The following is a 26,708-nucleotide window of genomic DNA, read 5'->3' as shown; positions in this document are numbered from 1 at the left end:
CATAATGCTTCGACTCTCTTGCCTATATCATATTTATTTACATTTTTTTTATTATACCTATCTTTCTTTTTTATTCATTTCATCATTTTTGAAATTTTGTAATTGTAATTTCTTTTTTTTCTTTTTTCTTCTCTTGTTCCTATAGTTGATCATCGAGCCTCAATGATCAGCTAGAGGCGAGGGCTAGTGAGGTCAACTCATTGACCTCAGGCGAGGCTAGGTTGAGCTCGCCCAACGACGACAAGGTCAAACAAGGCTCATCCTTACCTATGACTAGTAGGAGCAAGCTTCGCCAAAGGCCAGCAAGTGAACATTGCCTAAATTGGGCAAGTGGAGCCATAAATTGCAATGATGATGTCTTTCCTTCGACCCTTCTTAACGTTTCACCCTATCACAAACAAAGTCAGATGAAGAGGGTGTTTTAGAGAGAGAGAGAGAGAGAATGAATGGGTAAGCAAGTGACCTCAAGGGGCGTGCTGGTCAACGTTTTATGATTAGGGCAGACCCCATTTAATTTTGACCGGTGGAGATCGCGAGTTCCTTTCAAGTACACCCAACTTCTTCTACTTTGTGCAAATATGGATGGTGACAAAGAAAAGCTTGAAAGTCGATGGAGACTATAGTATAGTCAACATAACGGATTCAAATACCGACCCGTTTGGCCTTTGCTGACGTCTCCTCTCGCTCTCTCCTGCTCAGTTTCTTTCCATCCACGAGGCTTAAAAGATAATCTTTGTGCACATATGGTTATGAAAAAGTCTACAATCCAATCGAATAGATAATATCAAAGTGTCGACACCCGATTGGTAGCCGACAAGACTAATAAGCATTCTTTCGTCTAGACGATGTTTATTCACCTGTTTATCATTTTCTGGCTAAGGCTTATCCATTGACTTGATGAGAGAGATGGGAAGGCAAAACCCAACCCCATTTCCTGCGAAAACGACATGGACTCGTACACTAGTTCACCTTCCTTGAAAGTCGGCCATCTCTAAGGCCCAATTCTACCCTTTTGCAAAGTCAGGCTTTGCGACCTGAAATTAGCTCCGACAATATTCCAAATCCAACAGTATCATCAGGAAAATGAATAGTTTTTTCTCAAGAAAAGTAGGAAGGAAGGTGTTCCGTTATTAAAGATTTGCATGCAAAGCAGGCTTCTTCAAAGTACTGACGAAGAGAAGTGACTAAAACCAGCTCGACCATGGCGCACTCATAATTTACTGGTCTTGACAGGTCCCATTTCCTTTGCCTTGGCCCTCAGCACATGCTTCTGTATCTTTCCCGTAGCCGTCTTTGGCAATGGCCCGAAGACGACTGACTTAGGAACCCAATAAGCCGGTAGTTTCTCCCGGCTGAACTTCATTATATCCTGTGCCAGTCGCCGCTCATCGGATTTATCCACTCCCGGCTTCAGTGTCACAAAGGCACAAGGAGACTCCCCCCATCGGACATCAGGCCTGGCAACCACAGATACCTCTAAAATCGCTGGATGCGTGTATAGAGCATTCTCGACCTCTACACTGCTTATGTTTTCGCCTCCGGAGATGATGATGTCCTTTGACCTGTCCTTGATTTCAATGTATCCGTCAGGATGTTTGACACCAAGATCTCCAGAATGGTACCATCCCCCTGCAAAAGACTCCTCGTTGGCTTTTGGGTTCTTCAGGTAGCCTTTCATCACAACGTTGCCCCGCATCACTATCTCTCCTACTGTTTTCCCGTCAGCAGGAACGGGCTTCATGTCTTGAGTGCTTAAAACTTCAAGACCTTCCAGACCTGTGTAACGAACGCCCTGGCGTGAATTGAGGCGGGCTTGCTCTTCTGGAGGCAGCGAATCCCACTCGGGCTTCCATGCACAGATGGTGGAAGGACCATACGTTTCAGAGAGCCCATATGTGTGCGCAACACGGAAGCCTTTTTGGGACATTCCAAAGAGAACAGAAGGGGGTGGGGCGGCACCAGCGGTCATTACATGAACTGTGTGAGGGAGAGGGAGTATGGTGTCTTCAGGCGCGGCATTGACTATTGTGTTCAAAACCACCGGCGCAGCGCAGAAGTGAGTCACGCCATATTTGGCGATAGCCGAATAGACTGCCTTAGCTGTTACCTGAGGGCGAGAAAAGACACGACAAAAAAGGTTTCTCTGTTAAGCAAGCTAGAAGTTTTGATGTCTAACAGAGTAAAGGCATTTACTCACACATCAGCACATTCGGTAACCAAGCTAAACTAGTTAGAACAGAGAGTCCTTGTAATAAACACAAGTGAAACAATTCCTTCCATCATGCTTTATAAGATATTATTAGGCAGCAAAGAATTGTCCACCAAATTTGTAGAAAAACAGCATTTTCGGAACCTTAAAGATTACCTGTCTAAGGCATATGCTGGTTGCACAAAAGGCTGCCAGTCCCCAGGTGAAACACCAACCATTACAATGAAACATAGGCAAAGTCCACAAGTAAATGGCTCCTTCATTCATCCCCCAGACTAGAGGAGCACTTATAGACATGAGATATGCTCCTCGATGGTGTAATACAACTCCCTTCGGACTGGCAGTCGTACCCGAAGTATAACCAAGAGCGATACTCTGCCACTCATCTTCCGGTGGTTGCCAAGCAAACTCCGGATCTCCGGTTTCCAAAAACTTCTCATATTCAATTGCCCCTTTTCCTAAAGCATGCGTAAGTGTTCTTGGGTCACAGCTTTCATCCGCTATAACAATCAGAAGTGGAGGCTTATAATTTTTATCACTCTTCTCCGCTACTATTTTCAGAGCTTCCTCAGCCAAGGGGAAGAACTCTTGGTCCACCATTACGACTTCAGAAGATGAATGGCCGAGGAGAAAACCAACAGCTGCTGCATTCAGGCGTATATTGACAGCATTTACAACAGCTCCAGCCATCGGAACCCCAAAATGAGCTTCAAACAAGGCAGGGACATTCGGCGCAATCACTGCAACCTGCACAGTGACATCAAGCAGCAAGGATTGAAGAAGACACAAAGAATCACGTTGCACGCCCAGAATTATGATGGAATGTACAACAAGCAAAGCGGATTTCGAACAATTTCAAACCGTCAATTGGTGAGAAACAAAACTCAATCGCATCTGGACAATGTCCCGCATCACCACAAAGAAATGAAAACTTAACATTCGGCAAAATTGCTGCTGTGAAAACTTCACATATTCAAGTTGGCAATCTGAACCCTAACCTAATAAAAAACCCTACTTTTTTTCGTAAGCGAGACCCAATACTTCAATTCTATGTATCTAGCTCAGTTCAGCTCTGATTTCACAGTTAAAAATCTTCACATCGCAGATATAAAATCATCGGTTTCCCGTTTCCCAGGACTCTGCTGCCATCTGAACTCAAACAGCAACTTAGCATCTATTTAAACCCTCGGGATCCTTTTCAAAAAGAGAAAACCAGTCCCTACGGATCACATCACCATTACTAAAGAAATTCGCATCCGATTCTCCACCATCACTCGCATCAGACCAGGAGAACGTCATGCCAGTACCCGAATCAGGGGAATCGAAGACTTGGATCGGACGAACAACGCCGATAAAGGACATATAACTCGATCCCTCGTCGGATCCAAAAACGAAATAAACAGAACACAAGCGTCCTCGTACCTTTACCCGAAAGGGAAAGGACAAGCATCTCGTTCTCCAATCTCATAACTGCTTACCAATCTCTAGGAGCTCGCAACACTCGACTGTCCACATACCCAGAAGCCGAACTACTCGCTTTCGTCATCATCATCATCGCCAGAATCATGGAAATGGAAAAAAAAAACAGAGCACGAGATAACCGAACAGGACAAGTATCTCGATTTCCGATCTCATAACTGCTCACCACCCTCTAGGAGCTCGCAATTTTCTGCTGTCTACATACCCAGAAGCCGAACTACTCACTTTCGTCATCATCATCATCATCGCCAGAAACGTGGAAATGGAAAACAGAGAGAAAAACAGAGCACGCGAGTACAGCGGAGAACGAGATAAAACGCACCGAGTTGCCGAGGCCGATGGATCGCCTGGACAGGGCAGAGGCCAGGCGGCGGCACCGCTGGTAGGTCTGGCGCCAGGTGAAGGTGACGGAGCCGTGGACGAGCGACCGCCGGCCCGGGTGGACCGTGGCGGCCCGGTCGAGGAACCACAGCGGCGTCAGGGCCGTGTAGTTGGCGGCGTTCTTCGGCAGATCGTCGATGTCCCTCGCCATCTCTCTCTCTCTCTTTCTCTCTCGGTGCAAGGTGGTGAGTGAAGAGACTAACGCACGAACGCGATGGAGGTTGATGATGCGCTTACGCTCCTTATTTATAGGCAGAACTTTCCGGGAGATGGAGAGAAATGGAACAGGACACGAATTTTTTTAATGTAAGAGAAGGCAAAATTCCAGAATGATTTCGCATGAATGAATTAAAATGGAATAGAATAGAATAAAACAGCTCACGACGACACTAAAAAAATTTTAAAAAAAAAATTTTAAAAAAAAGAGAGATAATGACTCTTAGAATTAGTCAGCTGGTCACAAATTGCGGCAGTGCTATCTGTACATGTCAAAGGCTTGAAATTATCCGACCCACAAGGCTTGGAGGCACCTTTATTGCCTTTTGGATAGGTAATATTTTGTGTGGTGTTCCTGAAATGGTAAAGATTTTCTTTTTTCTTTTTTCTTTTTTTATTGGTAAATGGTAAAGAGTTAAAAGGGGGAAAATGAGCTGCATAATGGGTATGATGACGTTGCGTGGATCAGGATAATGTTTTTTGGCAGGCGTCAATTTCATCCTAATAAAATGACTAAATCCATCCATTTTGCAGTAAAAAGAGAAAAGCATCCCTTGATCTTTCAATTGCACTTTAAAGTGATGTTTATGGTTTAGTTACCAAAGTTAAGCACTTCACGTATTTTGTTTTTCATATATAAAGAGAAAGTTGATATAATAATAATATCACGTGTCGTGTTTTTGAATTAGAAAAGAGAAAAAAAAGGTGGGGAAAATGAGATGAATAAAGATGGATATGATGACGTGGCGTGAATTCGGATAATTTTTATCCACCCCTTTAATAGTAAAAAGGACAAAACAAGCATTAATCTTTTAATTTCATTTAAAGTGATGACAATTCCTCTTTTTTTCTATATTTATCCTTTTTTCTATTCAGGACATTTCACATATTTTGTTTTTAGTATATTAAAGAAAAAATTGTATTCTTAGATATTCTTTTAATGTTTTACATGCTTCATGTAATATTATATTTCCAATAGTAAGGAAAAAAAAAAACATTCTTTCATATAGCAAAACATTAAAAAGTTTTTTGTTTATCATTGATCTTATAGCAACTTATCTATTTTTTGTCCATCTTATCTCAAAAACTCACTTTTTTGTAAACTATTTTTATTTTTTTAACATCATTTGTCTAAATAGATGTCAAGTCTATTTATTAACTAAATTGAAAATTTTATATTTTTTCTTTAGTATATTGGCGAGATACTATTACATGAAACATGTAATATATAAGAGGATTATCTAAAAATACACTAAAAACATTATTTTCATAAATAGTTCATGGGTGATAATAATTTTTGTCAATTCAAATAATGATATTTCCATTTCACTAGCATTTTCCAAAAAAAAAAAAAAATTAATAATCTTCTTTTATGAAATGTTTAGATCTAATTAAATTTGATCTTCTAAAGTGTCACGTTGGAGAATGTCATGTGATTTTTTTTTTTTTATGGAAAATCTTCAAAGGGGTGTTTTTCTCTTCATGCAATCATTCTGTTTATTTTAAATAAAATCGATAAGAAGCAATTTGATGATTATATACATAATAAAAGTGAAAAAATATAAAAGAAAGTCATTGTGTTAAAAAGTTATCTATTTCAAATTTGTTCTACATTCTACTTGACAAATAATCCATAAATCTGTTCAACCAAGTAAAAAAGAACTAGGTTTCTTGGAAATTTATCTTTTCAACAAAATGAATTTATATGGAAGTGATGTAATATATATGTGAAATTCTTAATCAGGTAAGTAGATGTATAGAAAAACTAAAAAATAAAAGTAAAGTAAATAAATTTGGGTCCACCACTTTAAATTGCAATCGAATGATCAAGACATTTGTGAAAGGCATATGAATATAATTATATAAGGGTGGAAGTAGCGGAACTCATTTTTTCTATGAAAATAGCAAACGGAAAAAGGAAAGAGAGTACAAATAAGAGTTGGACAGAGACGTGTTGAATGAATCTACAATTTAGGTAGGGCCCTAGGGGTAATTTAAGAATCTGAATCCTTTTACAGAAATGACCTTAGAAAATGTAGATACGATATAATATGTCTTGTCGTTTATGTAGAGGTTAATCTTTTGAATTGACATGCAGATTGCTGATTGGTTATGTCTAAAAGCATATATGGATGGTGCATCTAATGGGAAAGGGTCCAAATGGTGTTAGGTAAATTTGAAATTCACCATGACAGCACATGGGAATCAAAAGGGACAAATTTATATCAATCAGGCACCAACGAAAAGTGGACGTGCCATGGATTAGGGGCACTTAAAAGGAGTCCGATCATTGAAGCCATCAAGTGCAAATAGTTTCTTGTCAACATCACTCATTTGAATAATAGCTCACGTGTTATTTGACTCGCTTAAAATGGAAATACAATATCATTTTGCTGTACACTATTGCTTTATAAAATCTTCCCAAAAGAGTATGATAGTTGAAAGCAAGGTCCAGCGCTTCATTACCACGCCTTATAAATCATAGGACAGACAATAGCTTATGAAATCTTGGGGGTCTTTCATGGACCTCCGTCGATTGTTTGATAAATTCAAGCCGATAGATGAACACACGATTTAACATTTAAATGTCTTGAACCAATAAAACAAAAAGCTTTTTACAATAATAATTTAGTTTTCTCAATAGGTCTTGTATATACCATGTTGATTCTCTAATGCGATTGCCATAAAAAGTTTCCTGAGATGCCGATGAATCTAATATATTTTCTTCACCATATATAAATAAATATATATATATATATATATATATTATTAAGTTTTGTAATCAACTTTTTAGGTACATGCGTCTTTTGCCCACAGTGATCGTGTTTAAATTATTTGTTACGAATGTTTGGGTTTACTCCAAAAAATCAGAAATTTAATATTTTCAACTTCAGATACAGTCGGAATACAAATTGATTTTCTCATCCTAAGGGGAAAATTATAGGATGGGAATCCAAAATCAATTCGTCTTCCACGAGGTTCTGGAGAGATCCAGATTTTACGAAAAAAAAGGCCGCCGTCCCCGGTAATGGGAACCGGACAGATCCCAAGCTTTTATTTATTTATGATTTTGTAGAGCAAAAATTCATTTTAAATAGATTTTTTTTTTTTTTTTTAGAGTGAAGATCTAATATGATCTAATAAAAAATGTCAATTTTTTGTCTATGAAATCAAGGGCCGTCAGATGGGCGTGTCAAGTCATGTTTGGATTGGATAGAAAATGATTCAACTCAAATCAACCTATTTAACTCATTTTAACTAATCTATATAAAATATAAATTTAATGACTCATATCCAACTCAATTTATACCCAGCTCATTTATTAAAATACTTTCATATTTAATTTAATCCAATTTATGAAAATCCATATCCACCTAGAGGAAGTCAAATTTAGGTGTGCACCGTCAACTAGCAACACCGTAATCATTGAAAAAGGAATTTTTGACGTATGTTCATCACTTATGATGATTATTTCGCCTAATAGATCTGTTCTTATGGAACAAACGTGTGCTTAATAGGGGTGATCAATTTTCGGTCCGATTTGGTCCCATCTAGAAATTCAGAACTAGACCAAGAGACCTGTTCCTAATTTTTTAGATTAGGGATCTAATCAGCTGATCCTAGAATTAAGAACTGGTCACTTAGCAATTTCACATAAAAAAAATTCAGTAGCCTAGACAATAACTTTACTAATAATTTAAGCAAGCAACAAATCAGCAATACACCATGGGCCTTTGCTCTCCACAAAACACACATGTAACTCATTTTCAAGCGGTAAGTCCTAATTGAGCCTCGAACTGAATTAACAAAAGTGCAATACTTCCCTTTTTGTCACCAAGGTAGAATATTGGTCAGCTAGAAAAGGAATGCGAGCTGGAAGTAGCTTAAGGAGATCAAGTTTTGAGTCCTCGTCTATAGTCTAGGCCAAACAAAGAAGATGTAATCTCAACAGGCCAAGGCATGAGAGGCGAGAAAGAGTTGTCGTCGAGCTAAACCAAACGCACCCATCAACTTTCTTTTGGCCTCTCTACTCAAGACATGGCGGCCTTGTCCAAGGGGCCACACCATCGACTTCTGTAGCTATAAGTTAGGAAACACCGACACTCTTTAAAAGTGTTCATGTCATGTCGAACACTTCGACAAGTGTCCAAAATGCTTCGACACGCGACCAATAGGTATTGGAAAATCTAATACATGATCAACTTTTTCAACACATAAGTCTAGAATTTTGACATGCGATTCCGACAAGTACATGATTAATTTAAGAAAATTTCAATAAGTGAGAGATTAAAATGTAAATATATAAAAATAATAAAGGGGGAATGGCTTCTTGTTATATTTAATGGTGAAAATTGGATTTTTTTGGACTTATTGTTAAATGTTAAATTTAATAGTGGAATGTGGATTGCTTGTTTTTTTCTCCAAATTTAATGGATTATTAAGATGGAATATAATTGAATTTGTCAAATTGAAATAATAAATTATACTAACAAATGATTAATTAAAATTTTTTTGTGTAAATCCTTTCTAGGCCATCTTATTATTTATTTATTATGAATTTAAATCAAATTAATTTAAATATAAAAAATATATTTAATATATAATGTATCTCAACATATTGAAATTTTCTATATTTTAATAAATGATGTATCAGCATATTGTATCACGTTGCATGTGGCGCATTTCACACCTAGGATTTATTATTTCAGCAAAAGTACTCACACGGACCTAACCGTGGACTTGAGCTTTGGCCAATGCCGACGTGCCATTTGCCCGCCGTGAGACCCCCAACTCCAGAGATTTTACTGTAAGCAATGTCACGTCGCCGTTCAAGTTCGACAACGCGTATTATGGGAATCTCGACTGGAGAAGGGGTAGGGTTAGGGGTGAGCAAGGTCTAGGGTTGACCTGGACCAACCCCGGACCGGCCCAACCTTGCCGGCTGGCCCCGGTTCCCAAGGGGGGTCGGTCATTAGTCCCTGAAATACCAAGACCAACACCGTGCGGGTTGGTCCCGGTCCTAAGAGTTTGGGTCGGTCCAACCCTGACCAACCTTGTATATTATATTATATTATTTATAATTCTTTTATATATTCAAACCTAAGTAAAATGTTTGTTATATTATATTATATTGAGATGTTCTATCAATAGCACTAATAGTAATTTCAATTTAAAACTTTTGTTGAGTATTAATTATGCGTCGTTTGTTTTGTTTTTAGGTTTTAGAAGTTCAAGTGAATTAACAAGATGTGAAGTTATATATTCATGGTTTATATTAAGTATTTTGAACTTTTTATGGTTTAATTGTATTTTACTAATGAATTTCAGCTGCATTTTGCTTTTCAATTTGTGTCAAATGGTAGAAGTTTTTAAAGAATAGAGTAGTACTACAGTTGCTACGGTGATTTGCTAGTCAAGTGGTGTGAAGCTTATTTTTTGGTTGAGTGGACTTTACATGATCAAATGCAGTAAAACACTATTGCATATGGTGTTATAAATATTTAAGATAGATGCTTACAAGAACTTTCCATCTTGTCCCATATCTCGATAAGTGGTTACAATACGAAATTTCTATTATTGTGTAATCTTAAATTTGCTAAATATGTATTTTTATTTATAGTTTAATTGCACAATGCCGCATTGTCGATGGATGTGTAATTTGAATATGTAGGTTTGCTTTTTATGAAGTATAAAAAATAAGACGAAAAAAAAAAAAAATTATCGATCGGTCCTGGTTGACTGGGACCTGGACCAACCATTGGGTTGGTGCAGGTCCTCGGTCCCCTAGGGCTCAATAGGGTCGGTCCTCTGGTCCTAAAATTGAGGACCGACACCGACATGGGTTGGTCTGGGTTAGGGGTGGCCGGACCAACCCGACCATGCTCACCCCTAGGTAGGGTTACTCGCTAGTGACCAGGTGTGGGCCAATGACTCCACCACCAAGGCTTGCGTCAAGCTCATGGCTAGCGATGAGAGAAGATTCTTCAATTTCTTCGTGGGGGCCATGATGAAGATGAGCAACATTGGGGTCAAGGCCCAAATCTGGTGGTGAGATCTGGCATGAAATGCATATTATGGGAACCTCGAGAAGAGGCTAGGGTTGCTCGTTACGGATCAGGTGTTGATCGATGATTAGAACTTTAGCTAAATGTGTAATGTTATCTCTGAATTTTTAATTTGTTTAATTTTCCTCGATGGGCATTATAACCTTATAAAATAATTGACCTAAAATTCCAATTAGTTGTGGTTCTTTTGTTTGCAATATAAGAGAGGTCTTATGATCAATCACTCAAGCGTGTATACGAAGATGACTTCAAATTTTTGAAAACATTGCTCTTTAAGTTGATAAATTTAATTAAAAAAATTCGAACAATTATTTTCATTTCTTTGAAATGTGAAATCTCAATGAATTATATATACCAAATGCCATCGTAATGTATGAAATAAAGTGGACATCAATTTGTTAATAGAGAATTTCAAAAGGAAAAAAGAACTTAAGTTATAAATTCTCCAATGGTGATAAATTTTCGAATAAATAATAATTTCAATGAGTTTTTTTTTTTTTTTTTGCGGAAATAACTTTAGTGAGTTATGAAAGTAACTTTTACATTGTGATTGATAATTTCACACATTGAAAATGTTAAGTTTTCACGTCTTTCTTAAATGGAAAAAATCACGATTAACAAGTAAGTTCAACAATAAATTAGTAGCTTAGTCACAAATAATAAGTAATTTTTAGTAATTTCTGATATATAGAGAATTAAATAAAATAATTATACAAAATATTATTTTTTTATAGTTAAATTTTGATTAATGTGCATTCGACGATTCGTCCCTTTAGTTGACACAAAACCCTAAACCCGGCTGCCCATCATCCTCCAAGCTTCACAGCCCCACCGCCGTCTCATCCTCCCGTCGCCGCCGGCCGTCCTTCCATCGGTCGCGCACTCGCGGCAGCTACCGCCGGCGAGAGGCTGCAGCTCAGCCCCATCTCGAGGGCGATCGGTGTCCTTGGAGCGGTCGTTTTCCTGGTCTTTGTCTAGGTACATCGTTGATCTCTGGGTTCTTCGTTCGAATAGTTGCTGCATTGTGTTTTGATTGTGGTTCGTTTCTGAATAGTTGCTGCGTGCAAAACTGATTGTGGTTAGTTTTCCGCTGATTTGGTTGTTGCTGGCGATTATTTTGTGTTTTTTGACGTTTCATTCCTGGACCTGCATTATGTTACTGCCCTTTCTCTGAAATTCATGCCAAGAAATGTTCAGGGCAGTCCTTCTGAGAGAGCTGGATTATGCACGTAGAGGAGAATTGTAGATTTTGAAGTCAACACGTAGTCGAAAATTAGGTATATGGAAACTCAGAGCGATTTGGGGAAGTTTGGGTACAGATTTCGGTGTGGTTATCAGTGGGATGATCTAAATTATGCAGGTGGCATAACATTCCCATGACAGAGCTCTGCTAAGCAGTAATATTCGGTTCTTTTGTAGAGCTCAGTGTGAGTTTAACACAGTGAATGAATAATTAGATTTGAGATCACTAAACTGCCAATAGGTTGTCTTTCACTGGCCTGGAATTATTGTTGTCACTCAATGTGGCTCAAATTTGGGTCATTGGACTGTCCATCAGATCTCCCTAGGATATTTTTCTCGTGATGGTGGCAATTTAACATGAGCACATTTGGGAGGTTCTAGACTCCAGTAAATTTGTAACAATACTTTCCGTTATCAACAGGCAGGGAGTGAACAATCAGGACTCCAACTTGGATCAAATTGATCTTTGCTGTTATCATCTTCTTGCCGGGTAAGGTACTTGACAAAAATTGTTGTCTGATATGTTGGAGGATATTCCATTGCGAATGGTTGTCTAGCTTTGGGCCTATCGGAGATGGAGATGGATCGTGGGCCGTTGGATCGATCCACTCGCTGCCGTATGCGCGGGGCCCCACGTGGCGGTTTCTACGGCTGGCATAACCGCTAAGACAAAGGGGGTGTGATTTTAGAGAGATGGAGAGAATGATGGAGAGAATTTGGGTGTTGGTTGCAGGATCGATAGTGAGTTCGAAAGATGGTGAGGCCTTTTGGAGTCAAACGAGGGAACAAAAAGCGGAAGGAGAAGTACGATGAGCATACTGAGGAAGGGGAACAGGAGCAAGAACCACAGCTGAAGCAACTAAAAACGGATGATGTATCGAGAGAAGAAGAGGCGGGAAATCAGGAGAAGCAATCGGAAGAAGCAGAGGATGATGTGGTTCATCAACTCGAAGGCATACCACTTGGACCGGTCCAGAGTCAAGGCTCCGAGCGTGTCGGGGTTACCTTTGTTCTCGAGAGGGCTTCATTAGAAGTCGCTAAAGTTGGAAAGGTCTTTCCCTGCTCTAATCTTAGTGCATTGGTTTTGAACTTAGGCTGCCAATCATCTGTCTTTCTTATTTTCCCCCTTCTCCATCAGTTTTATCCATTGTACAGTTCATCTGTTTGTCAGAACCGTGAGTCGTGACTTTTATGCTTACAGATCAACTTAATCTTCACTTGCACAATGTAAAATTTTTCTTTAAAAGAAGCAATGTCCATTGCAGTGGTACGAGAGATCTGTAAATTTCTGGTATTTATCGGTTTTTATACGGTTATACATATGGAATAAAAGTGTATGTCTGTATCCTTGTCTTTCTTGGTTGTCTTCTTGCTTCTCGTTAAACTAAGCGACTTAGTTACATCTGCAGACCTATCAGATCTTGAATTCAGATGATCATACCAACTTTTTGAAGAGGAATGGTAGAAATCCAGCTGATTATAGACCCGACATCGTTCACCAGGTTTGTGAACTTCACTGTTGTGGATTTTGTGGTTTTCTTGAAGACTTACAGACAAAGTTTTACTGAAGGACTGTATTTTTGCATTCTTGGGTTTCATAGTCCCTAAATTCGAGTGCTCCCTATTACTAGTTTATTTGATAGCTCATGATAGTTTAACTAGTCATATGATCTTTACTTTTATGACCTACCATGGAAACTGTTGGTCATGCTTCTATAAGGAATTCTCAGGTGGTGACATAGAGATAGGTTTTGATGCCGATTCATGGGCAAATGGCATCTCAATCAGCAGATACATTTAGTAAACAACCAAATTAACATTTGACTGGTTTTTTTTTTTTCACATGTCAATAGTTGGCTTTCTGTTGTGTCTACCTATTGCACCAATTCACTTAACTCTTGACTTTGCTTTCAGGCTCTTTTATCGATCCTAGACAGCCCACTTAATAAGGCAGGAAAGGTTCGTGCTGTCTATGTGAGGACTGAAAAGGGTGTGCTCTTTGAAGTCAAGCCTCATGTCCGTATCCCCAGGACATACAAGCGCTTCGCAGGCATAATGTGTACGTACATATTGTTTTTACCTAATAGCATGTTGACTGTTATCAGCCAATTCTTTTTAAGGCATTTTTTAATAATTTTTTGTCTTTACAGTGCAATTACTGCAAAAATTGAGTATAACAGCTGCTGGCAAGCGTGAGAAACTTTTACGAGTGATCAAAAACCCTGTGACACAATATCTTCCTGTCAATGCCAGAAGAATTGGTAAGAACTGGGTATCAATCCCCCCCCCAAAAAAAAAAAAAAAAAAAAAAAAAGCAATTCAAATGTTGAGTGAATTAAACAAATCTGTTGCTTTCTTTCTGTATCTCAGGATTTTCTCACAGCTCAGAAAAGCTGGTTGAAATGCAGGACTATGTGGCTGCTATCGGTGATGATACCCCTCTAGTGTTTGTGGTGAGTTTGTATTAGTTTGTGTAACAATATATTATATCTTTCAGCAGAATGCCTTACAGTATTCACATTCAGGTTGGTGCAATGGCCCACGGGAAAATTGAAACGGAGTATACGGATGATTTTCTTTCAAGTGAGTAGATCATATTTTTTATCCGTCTGTCAAATTTAGCGAGAAATTCTAATCGTTTCCTAGTATCATATCATGTTGGGTTAGCAGTATGGTACAAGATCACTTCACTGCGGTGATTTTTGTCAAAGATTAAATCCCCGTTGATTGTTACTGCCAATTGCTGGTGCATTGACAATTTACTTCCCCTTAAAATGGTCACTGCCCTTGCTAAAGGTGAAAGTTAGATTACCAGTTACTGGGGATATTACAAAATAGTTTGCATCCTTTAGTTTATCTTTCCTGGACTCCCATTTTTCCCAAAAAAAGAAAATTACATGTTGCATCTTTTACTGTATAGAATTTTGTAAACGGTGTGGATCATAGGCTTTATGGATATTTTAGAAGTAGAGGATGCAAAATGTAGAATAAGGGGAAGTCGGGGATGCTTTTGTTTTGTTCTGTTTTTTCCTTTTTAGAAAAGATTTTTCTCATTTTAAAATATGCAGAGAAATTGTATTGCTTGATTGACAGTGTGATGACGCTGTCTTTCTTCAGCAACATATCTTTGCTGCAATTGATGTTATCTATACGAGTCTTGCCATCTTTTGCTTATTGTATATCTTACTTTGCCTCGTGCTTTGTAACAGTTTCCAACTATCCATTGAGTGCTGCATGTTGTATCAACATAATTTGCGATGCCGTGCGGAAGCATTTGAAATTTATTTAACCCGCTTGGACAATAGCTCTCACGGGACAGGTGAACCAATCTCTCCATTTATTCTTGGTCTTATCTGTAGTCCAATCTAAATGTTGTGATTATTTGCACGAGACTTCGCCATCCAGCTTGTTATACTCTCCTCGCTTTGCAAAGTCCCTGAAGTGCTGATAAGGTATTCCTGTGTCAGGTGCTATGGGTAATTATGCAAGACTGAGATCTAATATTGGTGGAGAATTTACAAAGATCCAAGGGGTGAAAAACAGAGTTGAAGGTGTTGCAGAGGGAAAGAACTTTGTCGAGAGAGGAATTAATTTGATGTGGTCATGTGAGATCCAACCTGGTTTGAAGGTGTAGGCACACATATAGCGCACATGCGCCTGGCGTGTCCGGTCAATCTAAATCTGTGTCCGCCTACCTAGATTTTTTTTGGTAGTGCTGTTGGTTAATGGCTCATCATCAGATCATAAAACTTCTCTATAAGTTTAGCCCTTGTATAATTTCAATGACCAAAGAGTTCACAAAAGGAAAAAAGCTTGTCATTGTACTGTGACCATCATGTCAGCTTCTTTCGTATCAATTAATTGATTGATGATGATCCTGGTTCATGTACAGGGCAAAGCTCAGCCGTGCGAGTTGCCTTGGACGAGGAGTACGAGAGAAAAGCTGCCTTATATTCTATTCAGCGTAATGATTTGAGATGCAGAATATAACTTGTTTCTGCTGCAAAATCGAACCTTGAAACCTTAATCAAAAAAATTTCCAGCCTAACGAACCCCCTTGACATGAATAAACCGTTTTCATCCTGAATCGGATTCATTAATGTCCGATTCTTGTTTGTAGTTGCTTGAAAATGTACAAGAGAGGAGAGAAAGAAATTGCAAAGGGAACCACCATAAGAAAATGATGAAGACGTGCTCATTCACGACCGGGCATTCATGCATTCGCAGAACAGCATTAGCTGTAGAATTGATCAATTCTTGCTAGCAACCATGCACGAGCTCGGAGTACTTGTTCTTGATCCATCGAAGGCTGCCCCTTATCGAAGCCTTGATCTTCCCCTCTGCGCCATATGCCTTGTACCTAACCACTCTTTTTCGCCTCTTAGATTCGGCGTCGCTGAGACCCCACGACCATGATGAAGACGAAGCTTTATCCCTCGCATCACTGCCCTCGTTCCACGGTGAACTCGATGGGGTGACCCCGCTCGGTCGGGGCAGATCTGTCCCCGCATGCCGCTGCATCTGGGTGGTGTGCATCCGGGTGGTGATGTCTCTGCTACCATAGCCATGGCTCTCGAGCTTCTGGTCTGTCTCGACTGCTCTAAACCTCGATGTGAAGTCATCCATGATCTTGGAAGAGAGGAAGGAGATGGGGAAATGGGGTTGGATCGGGACGGGGCCTTCAAGGGGAAGTTGGGGAGAGAATATAAATGGGCACGGAGAGGAAGGCGTTCTAGCCCAGAAGAGAGGGGTTGAACATGTATGTCGTGCTTTCCTCCTTTCGGACCAAAGGGCGATAATTCAATAGAAAATTGTCTGACCTTAACTTGAGGAGGAGGACGTGAAGACCACAAACAACAGCTAAAGATTGCACAGCGTTGAACTGGGCATATGTCGAGAGCTGTCTAATCTCGAAAATCTTGTGCAAAAACGTGCTTTTGGGCCCCTCGCGAGGCTGGCCGTTTCCCGTTTATTCCATTTTGCACGCTGAAACATACGGTCGCCGCAGATTTAGACATGAGAAAGGCAGGTACCGTCAGGAGAAAAAGAGGAGAAAAATGTGCAGAGCCACGAGTTCCTCCTGCATTCTAGATGCTGTCCCTTACCCATTTCCGTGCCCGTGTCGTATAATTGGACGGTCAACAACATATCGGTATATCAAGGATTCCAAGAGAATCTTGGCTTGGAATGTGAAATCAAAATGGAGGGCGGGTCTCGAAAGCACTCTCGAGGCCAAGGGTGACGCCGACGGCATATCTCCGATTGGAGTGGTTTGACTGCTTTGATGACTTCCCTCAGTAGGACCAAGCTGCTAAAGGCGCTAATCATGTCATGATCTGTAATCATCCGTTCAAAAGACAGCAGATTTGCAACTGATTTGCGTGTTTTCATATGAAAAATTTTAAGATCAATCCACAAAATGTGTGCCCATTTCATATAAATGGATGATCGACGACTCGTCGACATATCACATGATATTTATATCAATAGAGGATTTTCAGAAAATTCCGACTTGGAATGCGAATTCAAAATGGAGGGCGGGGTCTCGAAAGCACTCACCACCGACGATATGTTGACATATCAGGCGATATTTATACCAATAGAGGATTTCAAGAGAATCCCAACTTAGAATGTGAATTCAAAATGGAGGCGGGGTGTCGAAGGCACTCACCACCGACGGTATATCTTTGCATTTTCGATTCTGAACGGATTGACCCCTTTGATGACTTTCCTCAGGAGGACAAAGCAGCTAAAGGTGCCAATCATGTCATGATCTGCAATCATCCATTCAAAAGACAGCAGATTTGCAACCGATCTGCGTCTTTTCACATGAATTTTTCTAAGATCAATCCCCAAAATGCACTTTGAGCTTTAAGGAAAAGAACCAAAGCGAGGGCAAAAAGCAAAGAGAATTTGACACGTGTCGACCGAGGAGCGGCGGTAAACTTTGTGCCTTTAACTTAAAAAATCAGGATTACTTGGATAGGTTCGTAAAGCAAGAATGTGGAACCGTGAACAGAAGTTGTCCGCTTGCCTTTGAGGGAATACTTAACATTAAAGCTCCGAACTTGTGGAATCTCTGACCTTTAAGCAACCTTTGCCCCAAGCAATTCCCCCTTCTCTTCTCGTTCCCACCTCTCTTTCCATTTATACAAGCTCCGAAAGGATGATTTCGCTCTTCTTCTTGATCAGTGTCGTGCGCATTTCGCGCGGCTTCGTGACTAGAGAATGCCTCGAGGAAAGGCGGTCACGCATGCTGACCTCGCGCCGAGGCGAGGGAGGACCCAACTGGGTAGCAAGACGGGCGCCGCCCTCGTGGTCTTGACGATCCTGTGCGGCCTGTTCAGCTTCATTCTCTGCCTAGTCGCCGAAGCTACACGTTCGCAGGTAGTTCTCCTGGAAATTTTGTTCATTCATGTTGAATGGTAAATAGCACTAGAAAGGGCAAAGCCACTTGGTTGTTCTTATATTCTTTTCCTAACTTTAGTGTCTCTTTCAAATTCGATAGTTCGTATGACTATTTCAGTTTGAGCCAGACCATTTCGAAGGTTACGGCACATTTGACTTGAGATCGAAAAAATTCCGTCAAGTGATGTCGGCTATTGTGTTGCAGGTGACTTGGCAATCCAATCCTAATAGCAGTGAAGATGGAGGGGCTGGCAACTACGAATGTGTGTACAGCGGGAGCGGGAAGATGCCGCTGTTGGCGGCGGGGAGCGCGTTCTTGATATTGGCGATGGCCATCGTGGTCGAGCACACCTACCTGTTGGTCGCCGTCAGCAAATTGCCGCCTTCTTCGCCGGCTTTTGCTGCCAGGACCCTCTCATGGCATGCGGCGTTCTTCTTTGTCTCCACCTGGTAAGCAATCACTCTTACCTGCTGTTATCTCTCTGGTCTCTCTCTCCCTTTCAATTTCGTGCTTCTGTTGGAGATCCATCGGCTCTTCGCGTCGTGATCGTGAGGTCACTCGTGGCGTGATCATATGGCCTCTCCGACTAAGCAATTGTAGGGCCAGGAGTCCTGCATATGCGCTGGGATGCCATTTTGCTTGCTTGGTATGCCATCTGCAATGCGAGCCGTCGCAATCCATCTCCTATAAATTTACTACTTGTCTTTCAAGTAACATCTAGCCATATCAACTATTGAGCATTTCATGTGTTAAATTATAATTTTACAGAAAACTTATCGAAACATAAGGAATACATGAACCATGTGAACTTTCCTGAATTGAATTTCGACTATTTATAGGGAATAGAACTAAACCAAAGAGATCGCGATTAAATCAGATTGACTATTGCGAAAGAATTATTGAGGCATGAACTATGTCGTTCCGAATCTGGAAAGAAACCACCATGCCTGTTACTGATGTAACACAAAGCTAGGATCATGAAAGTATATTTTTCTTTCTTTGGGCCTTTGCAGGATTTCTTTTGCAGTTGGGGAGATTCTACTGCTGATTGGGCTGAGCGTTGAGTCGGGCCACCTCAGGAACTGGGCTAAGCCGAGGCCCAGCTGCCTCATCATCCGGGAGGGCCTCTTCTGCGCCGCCGGCGTCTTCGCCTTGGCCACGGTCTTCCTGGCCGCGGGCCTATACCTGACCGTCCTACGTGCCGAGAAGGCCTTCCGAGAGCAAGAGATCGCGAGGCAGGAGATGCTCGAGGCCTCGGTGCTGTACGCATCCCCGCCTCGGTCGCCGCCACCCCGCATCACGGCCGTCAATCGCGAGGCCCCCATGAGCGGGGGTGCTCACCAGGGCCAGCAAGATCCCACTCTTGGGTTCCATTCAGTCTTCAGCAAGTTCTCTGATGTGGTGTGAGCCAAGTGGCATATCCCTTGGGCTTGGGAGTCAGTTTTTATTGGGCTAAAGTTCTAGGAAAGATACAAGTCAGGAATTTTCCTTTCTCTGTGAGTGAAAATGTGAGAGGCTTCATTAAAGTCTGTGAATATTCAACTTTTTTTTTTTTTTTTTTTTTGTATTTATCCAATAATTAATGCAAAAGCATTCATCTTTTTCAATTTTAATAAACAGTCTGAAGGATTTTATTGAACTAACAGAAGTTAAACTCAGCAGCTACGAGATACAGATAATGAAAATTGAAAATATCGTAAATACGCCCATTCACTATAAATCGATTTTTCAAGGCACTGATGATGCATAACACAAGAACGATCCGCATATTTTTTTAATTGGTTAACAAAATCCAAGTGAATAATTTAAGTTCTGAAGGATGACAAGGGGAAAAAGGACCAAGGAACCAGCTGGTGTATCTTCAATCGAAGCATTGATTCTAGCAACAACAAAATTAAAAAAAAAAAAGCTATAATATTAATACGGCTCGTTCATCTGTCTTTTGTGCCTCGGGTCGGGCTCGGATTTCGAAATGGGCCGTCGGGTTCGGATCCCCCTTTTTTGGGGTGGGGCGGGGCAGTGAGCGGCGGATGGATGAACGGATGGATCATGATGGATGGATGGATGGATGGGAAGTTGACGCTGCGGAGAAAGGGGCAGCAGAGAGACGTTGCTGTCATCGGATTGTGGGCAGAGCAGCCTTTCTTCCTCCTCTCCTTCTTCTTTAGCCTCCTCCCCTGTTTTGCTTGATCTGTCCGCTTCAAAACGTGCAGAAGAAGGGCCAGACCATTTCCTCCTCGTTTGCTTCCTCTGAGGTCTACCTCCCTTTTGTGGTCCCTTTTTAGGATCTTGGGTGTTTTGAGGTCCCCCAATTCCATGTTTACTCAACCCTCACTCGGGTTCGCCTTCCATTTGATTACACCTTTGAGAATCCCATTAGTTGGTTTGAGTTTCCAGCTCGAAAAACTAGGGGTCTTTTGTCCATCTCGAAAGGCATTTTGCAAGTCTCGTCGACTATTTCATAGCCTTTAGACAATCGGGTCATCGTCCACACCCTTGAGTTATTGAAAAGGGAAGAACAAGAGGTCCTTTGTTAAAATCTCTAGGTCGGGGCTATTCGTACAAACCTTTAGACAATCGGGTCATTGCATCTATGCCCCTAGGTTTTCATAAAGATAAAAGTTAGAGGTCTTTCATTTAAATGTCTAGGTCGAGGCCGTTCATATAAACCAAAGGCATTTCATGAGACTTGCCGATTATTTCATAGCCTTTAGATAATCGAGTCATTGCATCCATGTCCCTAAGTTAATGAAAAGGGAAATCTCTATGATAAGAGAATCAATGAATGGTTACGATAGTGGCAATCAGTGAAAGTGAATTCATGTACCAATCAAGTTTTGAAAATCTTTTTTCCTATTTAAAAAGAGGAGACATAAGAATCTTAGATTTTATGCATTGCTCTTCAATCAAACAATAAAAAGTACTAACAACAATCTTGTCAAATGTCAAAAAAAAAAAAAGAGGAGACATATGTTAAGTGAATTAATAAAAAGGGAAATTTTCATATGATAAGTGAATTAATGAATGGTTACGATAGTGGCAATAAATGAAAGTGAATTCATGTACCAATCAAGTTTTGAAAATATTTTTTCTTATTTAAAAAGAGGAGACATCGGAATCTTAGGGTGCGCATGGATTTGTTTTACATTCTTTTTTTTGTTCGCAGGAATAAAAAAAAAAAAGTGTTTACATTCTAAAGTTTTTGAACAAAAGAACACGTTTGGTAACGTTTGGTCCTAATAAAAAATGAACAAAACACGTTTGGTAAATTTTATTATTTTTTTGTTTCTTTTAATTTTTAAACAATTTTTTTATTTTTTATTTTTCCTTTCTTTTTATTTTTCTTTTCTTCGGCGGCGGCCTCGCCCGGCCACGGCGAGGCTCGCCGGCCACGGCGAGGCCGAGCCTGGCCGTGGTTGGGCGAGGCTCGGCCTCGCCTTGGCCGGGCGAGCCCGAGCCTCACCGCCGGTCGCCGGCCATGGCCGAGGCCGCGACCGCCAAAATGAAAAAGAAGAAAAAAAAAAGAAAAAGAAGAAGAAAGAAGAAGAAGAGAGAGAAGAGTGATTTTTGTTCTTTTGTTCCTTCCAAGAAGTGTTTCTTTCGGGAGAAACAACTTTTTTGTTTTTTTTTCTGTTTCTATTTCGTTCAGAAACAAAAACAAAAAAAAAAATGGAAACGCAACCAAACGCGTTTACTGTTCCTTTTTTTTCCATGCACGCCCTTAGATTTTATGCATTGCTCTTCAATCAAACAATAAAAAGTACTAACAACAATCTTGTCAAATGTCAGAAAAAAAAAAAAAAAGAAAAGAGGGAGACATATGATAAGTGAATTAATAAAAAGGGAAATTTCCATATGATAAGTGAATTAATGAATGGTTACGGTAGTGGCAATAAGTGAAAGTGAATTCATGTACCAATTAAGTTTTGAAAATCTTTTTTTCTATTTAAAAAGAGGAGACATCAGAATCTTAGATCTTATGTATTGCTCTTCAATCAAACAATAAAAAGTACTAACAACAATCTTGTCAAATGTCAGAAAAAATAAAAAAAAATATAAAACTCGATTATTTTTCGTGCAAAACAAAAACAAAAGAACAACATTTTGTAAATCTACCTATGTTGTTTATTGAAGTCACCTCAATATACAGTGTTCTCCGAGGTCATAATTCATCGTGAAAGTACTACATCGTGTTATAGATAAGACGTATAACACTACTGATGAGAGAGAGAGAGAGAGAGTACCTTAGCAACGAATTATGCCATAACAAGATCCTTTTTTCATGCAACTAGATTAAGTAGTTTTAGACCTGGAACCTATGACTTCATTGTCAGAATAAATTCTTAATTTTTTTGAAACCGAAACCTATCATGCATTTTCTGAAATTTGGAACTTATTCTATCGCACATTCTAAAATTTTCTAGGAATTGGCCAATTTCCTTCTTCTTCTTTTTTTGTTTCATTTTTATTTAAGCCTAATTTGTCATTTGTTGTTTTTTTTATTTTGACATGGAAAAAAAGGACACAAGTTACTTGATTTTCTAGACTTTTTAAGTGTGTCACAACGAAACGAGGTCTCAATGGCTATTTCTAGTTTTTTTTTTTTTTTTTTTTTTTTTTTTGGTAAAGGGCTATTTCTAGTTGTTGATGGGTCCATAACTTTGTTTTGGTTTCAGCAGATCAATTTAAGTTTAAGTAGCAAATTGATACTTGCAAAGAGGGTTGAGCGGTCTCAAGTTTTACCCATGTTCTACTTGAAATCTAAAATCTAACCTTCATAACAAGTTTCTTATTTTTTGAATCTATAATCTATCCCGTATACCTGAAATCTATAATTAGACCTATGGGAACTATTGGTAGTTTGTTTGTAAAAAAAACAAAGAGACACTTTGTCCCACGTCGAAAAAATGTAAGTACACACGCGAACGAGATTTGATACTAATCAACAATTGTTATTTTTATTTATTGAAAATTCGGATTTATTTTCATCAAAATTAACCATTGTATCCTTTTGAAACAAGCGATTATTCAGAATGAGTAACCGTTATTTTTTATATTTTTATTTATTTAATTCTAAATTTTATTATTTCTTTCAACAGTTATCTTAGAGTTTGTACCTATTTAGAGATAACTTCTCAATTCTTAGAAAGTTGTGTTTGTTCAAATATAACTTATTATTTTTGTTATAAATTACTTAACGTGTCTATTCAATTATAACTTTGTTATTCTATTTTCGTTTTCTTTTGAAATAATATATAGTCATTGTTTCTAATTATTTTCCTCGAGAAACTTTATAAAAAATACTAGAATTGTTGTCTAGTATTCTTATTTTAAGAATTTATTATATCATGGAAGAAACTTGTCGATGATCATTAATAATATTGTGGGACAAATAAATCTTTAAGAAAAGCGATATCACACCTCAAAATCCACTTTAATTGCTCTAAAGATTCGACTCTATTGTCCTATCCAATCCGAAGTCATATTTTTACGATAGACACACGTTCAATTCTATGATTTCAAGTTCAATCTCGATACCACATTCACTCCTAATTACATAGGTTTTTTTTTTTTTTTTTTTTTTTTGGGATAAGTAAATGTCAAATGGACAGTTAACACTAGCAACCCATTTGAGTATCATAATGAGTTCCCAACCCACTACATAATATTTGATTTAAGCCATAACTATTTAATATCACTCACGATTCGATGGTTTGAGTTTGGCAAAGCTCGTCAGTCTCCATGGGAGGTATGAAGTAATTCAAATAGCGCAACAAGAGCCATTTACCAGAGGCTCATTTACAATGCGAAACAAACTCGTAATCTCGTAAAAGACAGACCCGTCCCTATTTTTATCTTTGGACCCATCCCTTTTAAAAGCAAGGAGAAGAAAGAAGGAGATATAATAGATCGATCGATTCATCAAAGATGCGAAAATCCAAAGGAAGGCGGCGGCGGTGGTTTGGCGCGCGCCCTCCCTTTCCCATTTTTTCCTTTCCGCCCATTTTTTTTCCCACCTCCTCTTCCCTCCCTCTTGTGAGGGGTTTGGCGGGTGGCAATCTCGGTGAAACGGTTCGAAAACGGGGGGCGTTTCCGTCATTTCATCGGTGTGAAAACTAGGGTTTTTCGATTTTTAAGGATAAAATTTGCATCCGCCTGCGGCTCGTGTCGGTTTTGTTTCAATTTTTGCCTCTCCCCCTCTCTCTCTCTCTCTCTCTCTCGATTCTCACTCTCTCTTGCTCGCTGCGCGCTTGTCTGCTCCATTTCCAGCTCCCCCTCAAGATCATCACTTGCCCTCTCCCTCTGATCTCCCCCCATTCTGGGTTCGATTCGGTTCTAGCTCCTTCTTGTCTTCTTGGGTTCAGCAGATCTCGCTGCAAGATCGGTTCTTGGTCCCCGATCCCGACGTCCGACGCTCGGGGGTCGTCTTGTTTGCCCGTTATTTAGGGTTCTTGGTGCTTCGCCGGCCTCGGGGAGCTGCTAGATCTCGCTGGGTGCCGACGCAAATGCCGGATCCGGGTGAAAAGGTTAGTGGGTCGGAGTGATCGCGGCTTCTTGCGAGCTCAGCTGGTGTCGTGTCGTCGAGATCTTGGGATTCTTGAGCGTTGGTCAGGCAGCTGACGGTCGCTCGATTCGGGTTCGGGCTGGTTGTTGTTGTTGTTGCAGTTGCAGGGATCGACGGATTGTTCCGACGGAGCATCGGCGGCGGAGGGGAAGAAGACCTGCGCCGACTGCGGGACCTCCAAGACGCCGCTCTGGCGCGGCGGCCCGGCTGGCCCTAAGGTAAGCTTGATCGGTCGGTCCCCATCGCTCGATCGCCGTTCCGGGTTTTCTGACGCGGCTTCGTGATCGATCTGTGCTTCGTTCTTGCAGTCTCTGTGCAATGCGTGCGGGATCAGGAGCAGGAAGAAGAGGCGGGCCGTGATCGGCCTGAACAAGGTCGGGGTGGAGATCAAGAAGGCGAAGCGCAGCAGCAGCGGCGGCAACGGCGGGTCCTTGAAGCGGCGGGTCTTGGCCTGGGGGAGGGAGGTGTTGATGCAGAGACTGAGCGACGACAGGCAGAGGACCAAGCTCGGGGAGGTCGAGCAGGCCGCCGTGCTCCTCATGGCCCTGTCGTACGGCTCCGTCTACGCCTAGATTTCCATCAAGATTTTAGGAATAAGGCGAGAGAAAGCAGAAAGCTGCTCAAGATTCCATCTTTCTTCTAGGGTTTTCCTTCTTTTCTTCTTCCTTCTTTTCTTCTTCCTTCTCCTCTTCTTCCGGGTGTCTGTCAGAAATTTGTAGGTGCTGGGTGGAAACCGTCTGTTCTTTGTAATCTTTGATTTTAGATCTGCTGATGATTGACTAACTGTTCTTGGGTTCTTGGGAGTAGTAGTAGTAGATGAGGTCGGTGTGAGGTGTAACATGTAGTAGTAGCAGAGGCAAAAAAGTATTCTGTAATGTGCTAACGATTTTTAATATTGATGTTCCTCCATTTAATTCCATCCGTTATGAGCTCTTCTCTGCTGCAGAAAGATTCAAAGATTCAGTCAAGCCAGCGCTGCTTGTTTTTCAAGCTTGCTGGTCTGGTCTTCTTTTTCATTAATTTAGGTGATGGTAATGATAGATTGATAGAATAGTGGGGAGAGGCTGTCGGGTGAGAAAGATCAGACAATTTTTGGAAGAGTTATGTGTGTGTGTTCTTGACCACTTGCTTGGCTTGGAAAAAGATAAGGAAAAGGAGGAATTAGGGCCTCACTTTGCAGCACATAACAAGACAAGAACGACATATTACCATACCATACGAAGACATTAATAATGCTTTTGATGGCGTTGTTGTCCCTTTTAGCTCGCACGCGCCGGAATACATCAGGCGGGTAGTGATGACTAGGGCAAATTTATTCTCGAAAAGTTCGAGTGAACATGTGGGATTCTCGGTCAAAATGACATGCTAATAGCAACAAAGGATCTCGGTTTTTTTATTTTTTTCAGTCAGTGATAAGCTAGTAGCATGTCCGAGTGAACATGTGAGATTAGTAAAAGGTAAGGCTGTCTAGATCTCTCTTTTCGGTGAGTCCATTTTAGAAGGTCTAGATGGCTTTTACTTTCAGCGGAAGTATATCATCAAATAGGCTTCATTTATTTCTAACAATTGATATTAATTCACATGCTTGAGATATAAAGGTGAAGTGCATACAGAATCTTCATAACACAGCAAGAGATTAGGGAGCTAAAGTGAACATCTTTCGGAGTCAGCATGCGCTATTAGAAAAGTAACGAAGTTGACTCTGCACATCTTTTTCAATGGGAAAGTTATGGAAAGACGAGGTTCTATTGGCATGCTCGTATTATTATTTATTACCATTTAAAGATTAAAACATACGCTTGATGCTCCACGATCTGAAAAAATTATTTTTCTAAAAATAGTCACTTGTATCGCTTGAATATTTTAAAATATTTTCATGAAAGATGAAAATACTAATCATTATTTATAAGAAAATCTTTTTCAGATCATTTAATTTCTGCGAAATAGACGCATTATGTTTTGCCAATACCATACATCCATGTCTCGCATTTGTAAGCGAAAGGAGGTGAGTCCCGTCAAGGGGCACCTTGTGCTTGATGCGGGAGAACAAAAGTGAGTGTTGAGGCACTCGACTCTCCGATACTTAAATTAGTATCAACAAAGGGAGAAATGAAGTCTAAGAATGGAAGGTTTTTGGAATAT

The 26,708-nt window shown here is 40.2% G+C and overlaps 5 protein-coding genes across 8 annotated transcripts; 3 read left to right on the top strand and 2 right to left on the bottom strand.

Moving 5' to 3' along the window:
* Positions 1-807: 807 nt before the first annotated feature.
* On the bottom strand, positions 808-4,370 carry LOC104440961 (acetate/butyrate--CoA ligase AAE7, peroxisomal). The gene is made up of 3 exons (XM_010053975.3): positions 4,011-4,370; positions 2,366-2,956; positions 808-2,107 (listed from the first exon to the last, which is right to left on the bottom strand). Exons 1-3 carry the CDS (start codon positions 4,218-4,220, stop codon positions 1,211-1,213), a joined length of 1,698 nt encoding a protein of 565 aa, XP_010052277.1. The 5' UTR covers positions 4,221-4,370; the 3' UTR covers positions 808-1,210.
* A 6,755-nt stretch (positions 4,371-11,125) lies between these two features.
* Positions 11,126-15,464, top strand: LOC104440803 (ribosomal RNA small subunit methyltransferase NEP1). 4 transcript variants are annotated; one of them, XM_010053817.3, is made up of 10 exons: positions 11,126-11,328; positions 12,014-12,082; positions 12,326-12,643; positions 13,002-13,094; positions 13,507-13,651; positions 13,743-13,853; positions 13,963-14,045; positions 14,118-14,175; positions 14,802-14,911; positions 15,060-15,464. In XM_010053817.3, exons 3-9 carry the CDS (start codon positions 12,347-12,349, stop codon positions 14,879-14,881), a joined length of 867 nt encoding a protein of 288 aa, XP_010052119.2. In that variant the 5' UTR covers positions 11,126-11,328; positions 12,014-12,082; positions 12,326-12,346; the 3' UTR covers positions 14,882-14,911; positions 15,060-15,464. The 4 variants fall into 4 exon arrangements, with proteins under 4 accessions (XP_010052119.2, XP_010052187.2, XP_039159374.1 ...); XM_010053885.3 differs by having other exon boundaries at positions 12,014-12,087; XM_039303440.1 differs by lacking the exon at positions 12,014-12,082.
* A 388-nt stretch (positions 15,465-15,852) lies between these two features.
* On the bottom strand, positions 15,853-16,218 carry LOC104451328. The gene has a single exon (XM_010066025.2). The coding sequence runs from the start codon at positions 16,216-16,218 to the stop codon at positions 15,853-15,855; it is 366 nt and encodes a 121-aa protein (XP_010064327.2).
* A 1,530-nt stretch (positions 16,219-17,748) lies between these two features.
* Positions 17,749-19,557, top strand: LOC104440720. Its single transcript, XM_010053704.3, has 3 exons — positions 17,749-17,979; positions 18,206-18,450; positions 19,015-19,557. The coding sequence occupies exons 1-3, from the start codon at positions 17,821-17,823 to the stop codon at positions 19,406-19,408; spliced, it is 798 nt and encodes a 265-aa protein (XP_010052006.2). The 5' UTR covers positions 17,749-17,820; the 3' UTR covers positions 19,409-19,557.
* Positions 19,558-24,155: 4,598 nt separating this feature from the next.
* Positions 24,156-25,485, top strand: LOC104440641 (GATA transcription factor 16). The gene is made up of 3 exons (XM_010053596.3): positions 24,156-24,528; positions 24,668-24,784; positions 24,875-25,485. Exons 1-3 carry the CDS (start codon positions 24,508-24,510, stop codon positions 25,136-25,138), a joined length of 402 nt encoding a protein of 133 aa, XP_010051898.1. The 5' UTR covers positions 24,156-24,507; the 3' UTR covers positions 25,139-25,485.
* The last annotated feature ends 1,223 nt before the right edge of the window (positions 25,486-26,708 follow it).

This window comes from Eucalyptus grandis, chromosome 1 (genome assembly GCF_016545825.1).
Source record: "Eucalyptus grandis isolate ANBG69807.140 chromosome 1, ASM1654582v1, whole genome shotgun sequence".
Taxonomy (NCBI): domain Eukaryota; kingdom Viridiplantae; phylum Streptophyta; class Magnoliopsida; order Myrtales; family Myrtaceae; genus Eucalyptus; species Eucalyptus grandis.
Note: the sequence above shows the minus strand (reverse complement) of the source record. Positions and strands in the feature narration are given on the sequence as shown.

Excerpts from the sequence above, each read along its gene's own strand:
- LOC104440720 (XM_010053704.3), top strand. The coding sequence starts at position 17,821 with ATGCCTCGAGGAAAGGCGGTCACGCATGCTGACCTCGCGCCGAGGCGA. Across the intron at positions 17,980-18,205 it reads CCGAAGCTACACGTTCGCAG|GTGACTTGGCAATCCAATCC; the intron begins GTAGTTCTCCTG and ends ATTGTGTTGCAG. Across the intron at positions 18,451-19,014 it reads TTCTTCTTTGTCTCCACCTG|GATTTCTTTTGCAGTTGGGG; the intron begins GTAAGCAATCAC and ends GGGCCTTTGCAG.
- LOC104440803 (XM_039303440.1), top strand. The coding sequence starts at position 12,347 with ATGGTGAGGCCTTTTGGAGTCAAACGAGGGAACAAAAAGCGGAAGGAG. Across the intron at positions 12,644-13,001 it reads AAGTCGCTAAAGTTGGAAAG|ACCTATCAGATCTTGAATTC; the intron begins GTCTTTCCCTGC and ends TTACATCTGCAG. Across the intron at positions 14,046-14,117 it reads ATACCCCTCTAGTGTTTGTG|GTTGGTGCAATGGCCCACGG; the intron begins GTGAGTTTGTAT and ends ATTCACATTCAG.
- LOC104451328 (XM_010066025.2), bottom strand. The coding sequence starts at position 16,218 with ATGGATGACTTCACATCGAGGTTTAGAGCAGTCGAGACAGACCAGAAG.
- LOC104440961 (XM_010053975.3), bottom strand. The coding sequence starts at position 4,220 with ATGGCGAGGGACATCGACGATCTGCCGAAGAACGCCGCCAACTACACG. Across the intron at positions 2,957-4,010 it reads CCATCGGCCTCGGCAACTCG|GTTGCAGTGATTGCGCCGAA; the intron begins GTGCGTTTTATC and ends GTCACTGTGCAG. Across the intron at positions 2,108-2,365 it reads CCAGCATATGCCTTAGACAG|GTAACAGCTAAGGCAGTCTA; the intron begins GTAATCTTTAAG and ends TCTCGCCCTCAG.
- LOC104440641 (XM_010053596.3), top strand. The coding sequence starts at position 24,508 with ATGCCGGATCCGGGTGAAAAG. Across the intron at positions 24,529-24,667 it reads TGCCGGATCCGGGTGAAAAG|TTGCAGGGATCGACGGATTG; the intron begins GTTAGTGGGTCG and ends TTGTTGTTGCAG. Across the intron at positions 24,785-24,874 it reads GCGGCCCGGCTGGCCCTAAG|TCTCTGTGCAATGCGTGCGG; the intron begins GTAAGCTTGATC and ends TCGTTCTTGCAG.